This window comes from Terrapene carolina, unplaced genomic scaffold (assembly GCF_002925995.2).
Source record: "Terrapene carolina triunguis isolate 2854851 unplaced genomic scaffold, T_m_triunguis-2.0 Scaffold33891, whole genome shotgun sequence".
Lineage (NCBI taxonomy): Eukaryota > Metazoa > Chordata > Testudines > Emydidae > Terrapene > Terrapene triunguis.
In genome coordinates, this window is record NW_020698242.1 from 12,126,236 (window position 1) to 12,135,450 (window position 9,215).

At 49.1% G+C, this 9,215-nt stretch overlaps 1 protein-coding gene across 1 annotated transcript in view; it reads left to right on the forward strand.

The window, feature by feature from the left end:
• Positions 1-2,369: 2,369 nt before the first annotated feature.
• Positions 2,370-9,215, forward strand: part of LOC112105768 (zinc finger protein ZFPM1) — a 122,847-nt gene continuing 116,001 nt past the window's right edge. Inside the window, exon 1 of the mRNA XM_024198688.2 lies at positions 2,370-2,637. Coding sequence (XP_024054456.2) covers positions 2,598-2,637 — 40 coding nt within the window. The 5' untranslated portion in view covers positions 2,370-2,597. The remainder of the gene's footprint in view (positions 2,638-9,215) is intronic.

Consider the following 9,215-nt stretch of genomic DNA (forward strand, 5'->3'; position numbering starts at 1 on the left):
TGCAGTGGCCGTGAACCATTCTCCACAGCAAGATCTCCCTCCGCCCCTTGGAACTCTTCCTAATTCCTAACTTAATTTATTCTGACATCCTCACGGCGAGCTTGACCTCTTTCCTGGAATCATGTGGTGCTTAAAACTCATTATTGAAACAGGATGTTAATTAAAAACCCTTAAAAAAAAAAAAGAAGAGCGTTGATCAATGTCAGCAAGTCTTGCCGTGCTGAGCATTTGCATGCTGGACTGGAGATAGCAGTGACTACAGTCTTTCAGTTCTTCTCCGATAATGCCAGGAATCCACATACCCTGTCATCTCCTTGCAAGATTACCATTGTGCGCATAGCTGTACCATATATACCCCAAAAGCCAGGAGCCAACCTCACTGATGATTGAAGTGAGGACTCCCAAAAGGCCCTCGAAGCATGTCTGTTGAATATGCTGAATTTGACTCCAGTTCAAAGGCTGCTTGCAAGCAGCAATGCCAGGGACAGGAATTTCAAAGGAAAATGGGATGCACTGGGTGCTCATTTGCATGCCCGTTACCCAGAATGCTCTCTAACCCAGTTCACAGCTATTTCCGGACAGCACTGGCATCTGAGCTCTGGGAACAAATTAACATCTGGGCTCTGCCTGCAGTTACTTTGCTGTGTGTTTTAGGAGGTAATTGGTCACTTTCCCCCTTGTGCATCCTGTTGCAACACAAGGCTCACACAATGAGCAGACCATGACGTTTTTTCCCTGTACAACAGAATTTTATTTTTCAACCTCTTGGTGTATTTAGAGTTGTTTGCAGAGAGGCACAGTATGCTGAAAAGGGTAATTGCTGGATATGGGAATAATCCGAAAAGGATAGGGGATGTAGGCAGTGGCTGGACTGAATTTTTTTTAAATGTGGTTTTGAATTGTATTGTACGTATGCTTAGGGCTTTGGGGAGGTTCGTTTCATAGAATCACAGCAATGTCGGGCTGGAAGGGACCTCGAGAAGTCATCAAGTCCAGAACCTGGCGCTGAGGCAGGACCAAGTAAACGGGTGTTTGTCCCACCTGTTCTTAAAATCCTCCAATGAGGGGATTCCACAACCTCCCTTGGAAGCCGATTCCAGAGCGTAACTATCTTTATAGTTAGAAAGTTTGTCCTAAATCTAACCTAAATTTCTCCTGCTGCAATTAAGCCCATTACTTCTTGTCCTGCCCTCAGTGGACATGTGAACAATTGATCACAGCCCGTAATATATTTGAAATCTCTTATGAGGGTCCTCCCTCAGTCTTCTTTTCTCAAGACTAAACATACCCAGGTTTTTTTAACCTTTCCTTTTCTAAAGCTAAAGCAAGTTATATAAAATAGGGTTTCCTATTTGCCGGGCTAAAACCTCACTTGTTCGAGTGGTTTGATCAGGCCTGGGAGTCAGAATTCTTGCGGTCTGTTCCCACCTCTGTCACTGACTCACTGTGTGACTTTGAACAAGTCATGTTGCCTTGCCATGCCTCAGTTTCCCATGTGTAAAATGAAAGCAATAGTGCTTCCTTACCTCCTACGGCTATTGCAAGTATAAATCCGTGGGAGAGGCACAGACAAGCCTACAGTAGTTCCCAGCCCTTAAGGCTTGGATGGTATAACTGAATTCTGAACAATGGCAGATAAACAACTGATCTGAGACAAAAACGATGTGCCAGCATTGGTTGGATGTGCCAGGCTGTGGAGCTAAAGACAGACATAGGCCCAGAACCCACCTCTCGCCCATTGATTTCAATGGAATCTGGGCGCTAGGACTTACTGCAAAGAGTTGACAATCCAAATCTTATTTGAGGGAAGATGATGAGCAAGGGAAGGGGACAGGGAGAGAGGACAAGGGTTATAACAAGATGGGTGGGGGGGGCATTTATTCCTTTGTGGATGGTGGTGCCAATTACTTCAGGCATCAGAGATTATTTCGCCCTTGCTGTTAAACTCCACTGTCACTGATGTGGGGGGAACACCCCGGAACTCCCCAGACTCCCATCCCAGCCCCCCAACATCCCCTGGGGGCACCTGCGGCTTCCTAGCCTAGGCACCCAGCCCGCTTCCTTCTCCCACGGCTCAGCCTCCCCAGCGGATCGCCCGCGCCCTCCTCGGCCCCCCACCGCCCGTTTCTCCCGGCTCTGCTCCATTGGAGCATCCCCTCCGCTCCGGCTGCAGGGCTCGCCCCAGAGCCCGCCCACCCCGCCACAGCGTGTCCACCCCATCCGGTGGGCGTGCCCAGCGGGAGGGCGGCGGCCTATGGGCGGCCGCCGTTCCGAGCGGCCGGGGAAAGCCCCGCCCCGCATGGAACGTTCAGCGGGTTTGATACATTTCAGGTTCCATTGAGAAAAACCCGAGACGGACCCTAGTGGCCGCCGGTGGGAGCCCGGGTTCCCCCCTCCCCGCCAGCGGGACGGTGCCGAGACACAAGCTGGGAGCCCGGGGCCCGTCTCCCCGCGCCGGGGCTCCGCACCCTCCCTCCCCAGCCCTGGGAGCGCCTGGCGGGCATGAGAGCCGGGTGCCTGCCACCCTCCCGAGTTGCCATCGACCTGCCGCCGTCCGAGCAGCCGGAGCAGGGACCGGGCACGCCGACTGCCGAGCAATGTCCAGGAGGAAACAGAGCAACCCCCGGCAGATCAAACGTGAGTGCCAAACTTTGCCCCCCCCCGCTCCCCCCCCCAGAGAGAGGGAGCCTGAGTCCCAGGCCCGCCAGTTTGTGCCCCTGGGTCGCCCCTTCCCCTCCCGCCCAGCCACCAGCTGTTAGTGACCCTGGGTCGCCCCTCCCCCCAGTCACCGGCTGTCAATACACCTGGGTCCTCCCCCCTTCCCAATCCCTTGCAAAGGGGTTCCTAGAATCACAGAAGATCAGGGTTGGAAGGGACCGCGGGAGGAGGATTCCTAGCCCCCCCCTCCCCAGCACCAGCTGCGGGTGCCCGTGGATCTCTCTTCCCACCGCTGGTCTGTTTCCCAGACTCTCCTACACGGACCGTGCCCCAATTCACTTCCCTGGGCGAAGGGAGCCTGTCCTCCTCCTGCCCCATGCAGAGCTGCTGGGGGCTGTGTTGGGGGTCGTTAAACCACGAGATTTCCAAGCCTCTAACAAGCGGAGCGGCGACAACCCTGACAGTCAGGAGGCGAATTGAGGAGAGGCGGCTCCGGTGGGACTGATCCCTAGTGAGCCTGGCAGGTCTAGACCCTGCTCGGGTCTAGTCTTTGTCACTTTCCTCCCCTCCCCTCCGGTGCATTTTCGTGTGCTCCTCTGGGCGTCCTGCATTCTCCACATCACCTCTTGCCTCCCCTCCGTGGGTGCTGGTGGTGTGCTGCAGGGCTGGCTGTTTGCACAGGGACCTGTAATCTAATATCCACACAGGGCAGAGTTGTAGTGTGTGTGTGTGTGTGTATGCTGCTGGCACTGCGTGGTCCAATTAGGCTGGTCAGGATTTCTGCATGTGGTTACAGAAGTTTGTGTCCGGGTTGTCTATTTATTTTCTTTCAGTGCCCCCCCCCTCCACCTTTCTCCTTCCCCTCTCTCTCCTTCCACAGAGATGTTTCAGCCTGATACAGCCGCCACTGATCAGAGCTGAGATAAAGCTTTAAAATATTCCATTCAGCAAGTCCCATCCTGATAAGATCGCTCTGTCGGGACGGTCTGAAATTGTGATCTTATCTGTGTTTGACTCACATCCATTGCATTAAAAAAGCCTCATCGAGGGGGACTTTTGAAAAATGTGATGCAAAGTATTTGGAGATCTTGAACTGGGATCATCTTATCGCAGATCTGCTCGCTGTGCTGTGCATATTGCTTTTTAAAAATGCCTTTGCAAACCTTGTAACCAAAATGTGCCCTGGTTCCCCCCGACCCTCCCTCCCTTTTACCGTGGGGAGCCCCTGTCCATCCCACCTCATTCTGCAACCACAATCAGATTTGGGAGAACTGATAAAGTGTTCTGATTAAAAGTTGCCATTGGATTGCTTTGTATTTCTGGCTCTGTCCAAGTTTCCCCTGGCTGATGATAATGCCTCTGGATTATCATTCTTCCCGAGATCCAAATTGATCAACCAAGGAGAATCTGATTTCAGGTCTGGCAAAGATGAAAGAGATTATTGTTGCAGATTCTTGGGAAATTCTATAAACTGCTGGAACTTTTCCACTGACAGGTTTAGCGACTTTTTTCTTTTCTCCTGATCTAAACTGGTGATCAGGCAGAGATGTTGGGGATAAAATTGGCCATCATGTGATAATATTGCTTTATCTTTCTCTTGAAATAATTGCAATGTTGCGTTGCATCTACCTGTTTGCCTGCCTGGGGTGATTCTGCTGATAAGGCTGAACCAGACCTTTACAGCTATGGAAGTTAAAAATAGTTACTTTCAACTTCTGTCTGACTTTAAAAAAAGTTTCATCCAACTTCTGTTGCTTTCTTTTTGCAAACCTTGCTGGTCAAGAAATATCACCTTCTTGGTGGCATTAATCAAATGGCCGGGCTCCTATGTAACCATCCCATTTTAATTAGCTGAAGTGACTATAGAAGCTAGTGGCAGCATCTCTGCATTGAACACTCAGCTGCTGAAATAACAATGCTGATCTTTTTCTTGATAAGTATTTCAGTATGTGGGATCTGCACTCGTTTGTGACAGGAAGTGAGTGCCCTTCAGGTCTGCCAAGACTCCACTGAGGAGGGTACATATTAATAGCATGCAAATTTGTCCTCCAGCATAGATCTGTTGCCAGACTTTATTTTAAACTTTCCATCCAGTTTGTCTGCGTGAGTTGTTAGGTCTCGGTGAACCACTGTTGTGCATTTGTTCTCAGCTCCTTTCTTGTCACCTCTGCAAGACGTACTCTGCTTAATAAAGGAGTAAAAGGTGATCTTAAGATGGATTGTGATGTTTGCCAGGATGGGCAGCGTTCTGAATGCATTAGCTGTACTGAAGGCTGCTCTATCTCCTTCCTCTTCTGCTTTCTTCAGAGATATGAAGAAATGATAAAGTGGGAGGCTGATCTCAGGCTGATGGTGATGGCCAAAACTGATTAAAAGCTTGGAACCCTTCCTGTATGTGTCAACATGAGAACAGTCATTAGAGATGTCTAGTGCTGCGAGAACGGCTTTCTGCTGCCTGTACTGCACTCTCCTGAGGAGGGAAAAGTATGCATGAATCAGGGGTCTGGTAACTAGACTCCTATAATGTACAAACGGGACCCGTTTCCATGAAGTCTATACTTACATCTGCTCAGCTGAAGCATTAAAACCTCCCCCAGATTCTTATCTGCTTATTTTATTTTTCCTCTGTGCTTCTCTGTTCTGCTTTTTTCAGCTTGATGTGAAATGCAGATAACTCAGAAGGGAGATCTCGGGGAGCGCATGTGATTGCCAAAAGTGATAAGACAAAGATCAGATGCTGGACTATATTTAACCAACTGTTGGTTTTTTTTTAATGCTGAATGCTTTTTAATTTAACAAGCTCCTTAAATCCTACAATGCGAACAACTGCGTCCTTGGCCTGCCAGTCCGGAGTTGACAGGAAGGGCCAAAATACTACAGCTTCTTGGCTTGCAGCATAACACTTTGGGAAAAGTGGGCTAGTGGCAGGCATCCTGTGAAGCATCCGTTAGAATTGCTCTATAAGGGGCATTAGAGAAAGGTGCTAGCAATGTCTGCTTTCGTTCTCCCCAGGGTCGTTTTGGCCTGGTTTATGCTTAGATGACATGTGGAGTTAAGGCATTAAAAAAGTTGATTGTAACTAGGAACTGATGCTAGTTCGCATACTTGATGACAATGCCCTGTGCATTATATATATTGTATAGAGAATCCTTCTGCTGAGTGCTGCTTGAGTTGCTGTGCTTGTCACTGCTAGATTTTGGGGTGGGTGGCACCAGATCAGGGAATTAATCTGATTCCATTAGTGATGAAGGCTGTATTTCTCTCCCTCCCCCGCCATCAGTATTTATCAAAGACTATGAAAATACAGCAAGCCCAGATGCAGCTGCCCTGCTCTTTCTTTTCTGCGTGTCTTTTGTTCTGCTGTTAGATGTGAATGGCTGATAAGAAGCAGGGAGCTGATCTCAAACCTAGATAGCCTGTTACATTTATTAACTTCAAACATGGGAGTGTGGGCACATATATAAAATGAGTGAACCTTTTGGCAGCTGTGTGTTCCTGTAGTTACAGTTCTGGCTTTTTAGATCAGGGAAACTGATAAACAAAGAGATTGATCTCATGTTGCTGATGTGGCTGTGTGTGTCTTTTTTTTTTTATTATTATATTTTTTTTACATTAACTTGAAGTGAAAATTCTCACAGTCATTGCACGGGCCTGCCTGTTTTTTCCCTTTCTGGTTTGCTCTTGGCTAAGTAGATCTGAATTCCTGATAAGCTCTGGGGCCTGATCTCCATACTGATAAAGATTGCCAAGTGAGATAAGGGCTTCTTATCTCTACCAACCAGACTGGAGCAGGATTTGCTACAATAACAAACACTGAAAAGAGGAGGCGAAAGGGCTCCAACAATTTGTTCCATTGCAAATATGATTAAGGCTGGCTTTTTAATTATCTCATGGGGGTGGCCTGCATTTACACGTATTTTATGGAGTGCTTGTGTGGAAAAAAATGAGTTTAATTTAGAAGATTTCTCTTTGGTGTCTTTTATCAGTTACAGATGTTGCATGAGTTTGAAGAAGGCTGACTTACTTTTTCTTTTTTGATCGCTATCTCCCAGGCTGCTACGCTACGTGTAGCAAAAATGTTAAAAGGAAAAAATATAGCACAATCATATATATATATATATATTTGTGGATATTCTTTAATTGCTAATAGATGGTGCCAGATAGCAAGTGTGCTCTACATTGTTTAGACTGAGCTTGTTCTGGGCTGAGTGTTTTGTGTGTGTGTTTCATTTGTTTGGCCTAGATATCTTTATAATTCACGAGCCTGATTCTGTAGACCCTTACGCAAGTAAGGAACGATGCAAGTAGCTCCACTGGCTTCAGTGGGATACAAATAAGAGTTAGACCAGTGAGTAAAGCTTGTGGAATTGGGCCCCGGGGGTCAGAACTCTATTAGTGGGGGAAAGTGGGGTGATCTGGTGGGTTTTTTTTTTTATTTGATGGGGGAGCATTGGCGTATGGAGAATAAGGGCTGCCTTTACTCATAAGGGTCCCTGTGGCCCCAGACAAGTTACCCTGCTGAAGTGCGTGTGATTACTGGGAGCTAGCAGGAGTGGGCTCTTACGCTCAATAGCCCTGACAGTAGTCCTTCACTTGCACGAGGAAAGATTTCTCATAAACTTTTAAGGATTACTCCTATGGCAAGGTTTTATAGGATTGGGCCTTCCCCGATAAACACATTCACACGCACTATAGCTAGTTCTGGAAAATGGAAGCGAACTGCTTGTAATGGTTACAGTAGCCAGACTGGAGTCTATTTTTAGTTCCACTGCTTTAACCCCATGGCTTTTGATCCTCCCGCCTGCCTCTCTTACTCGGTCTGTTTGTTTTCTGTCTGAGTTAGTGTGTTCAGTAATATGCAAGTGGCTAATGCCCCCAGTTCTTGTGCTTCTCTGACGCTTCTACACTTCAAAGCCATTCTGGTGCCCCCAATTAGCAAGGCATTGTAGCCTTGTAGCAAGCCCTACTGCAGAGGACACCTGGGTTCTTTCCCCAACTCTGCCGCTGGTTCACTCTATGATCTTGGGTAAATTGCTTCTCCTCTGTGCCTCATTTTCCCCTTTTTACAAACGGGGCAAATAAAACCTAATCTCCCTGGAGGCTGTTCTGAGGCTTACTGAATGCTTGCAAAGCATTCTGGGATCCTCTGCTGGGTATTATGTAAGTAGCGTTACTTAGTTTATAATGTGTAACTGAGCGTAAATGCTAAACATGACGCAAATGGCCACTGGCCTAAATGAGAACTGTCCTCAGTGAATTCTTTGATTACTGTTAGGTAATGGAAGGCTCCCCCCCCCCCCCATCTTATTTTCTTTGTCTCCCTATCAAATAACTCTGGGCCAGGACCTCAGTTGGTGTGAATCGGTATCGCACCACTGAAGTCAATGGAGCGGAGCAGATCTGTACCAGCTGAGGCATGTGCAGGAGGTGCTACGCCCCTTGTCTTGTGAAACAGTGATACTCTGCCCTCTCCTGTAACTCCTCTTCTCCCGGGACCTGGAGGCTCTGTTTGTGCCACGTGCTTCATGGCTGCCGGGGGAGGTGAGTAGACCGTGGTGTGATGTGTGACCTGGAACACGGCGAGTTAGAGGCACCGTTGCTAATGCAACCCAGGCGCCCTGCTGTTGCCACTAGACTGCCACGCTGTGCCTGTAATCCATGCCTTCCCTTGAGATTGCGCCCCCGTCCCCTCTAGTCTGTCCAAAATGCAGCCATGAAAACGTTCTCCTAAGCCTGTCAGCCCCGCAATCACCGCCTCCCTTTCTCCGCGGCATCCAATTTCACTCTTCGCCCTCCCCTTCGGACCCATCTGAACCCCTCTGTTGTTGCATTGCTCTGAGCTGCCTCTGCTTCCCAGTGATGCCGGCCTCATGGACTGCTCCCACAGGTGGGTCTCCGCCTCCTTACAGGCCAGCCCCGCCCCTTTTGTGCCCCTGCAGGAAGTGAGCCAATAGCACGTGGGAAGGGATTTTCCGAAAGCGCTCGGGGCTGGCCTCGCTCGGCTCCTAGTGAAAGTAAAACCCTTGCTGGCTCCAGTGGGAGCAGCACTAGGCAATGCGCCCGCCTGGAAAATCCCAGCCCTGCCAGCTTCTAGTAAAGACAACGCACTTGGCAGAACCTCTTTCTCTTGCCTGCGTCTGAACGGGAATTCCATAGCTCCTGTCGTTGTTCCTCCTGCCCACCATTCATCCCCCGGTGCCTGAAACTTGGACTGTTCATGTACAGAGCAGAGACTGCCTCTGGAATGTGGCCTGTAGCACCCTCGTGGGCACTTTAAAATCGCCCATCTAATCGCTCTTCTCTCCACATGCAACTTGGCGCATCTCAGTGCAGATCATCCCTTCAGCGTCTCCCCCCGGGCCTTGTTGCCTCCTGGGGATAGGGTGGTAAAAAGAGGTTTAAAGGCAGGGGTGAAAGTAAGTTAAAGGACTTAGCGGTACCCCGGAGTCCTCGGGAGGGGCGTGGCCTCAACCGGAAGAGGTGGGGCCCTTAAAACAAGATTTAAAGGCCCCGGGCCCTTTAAATCACCCCCGGAGCTCCCAGCTGCAGAGGCGGCT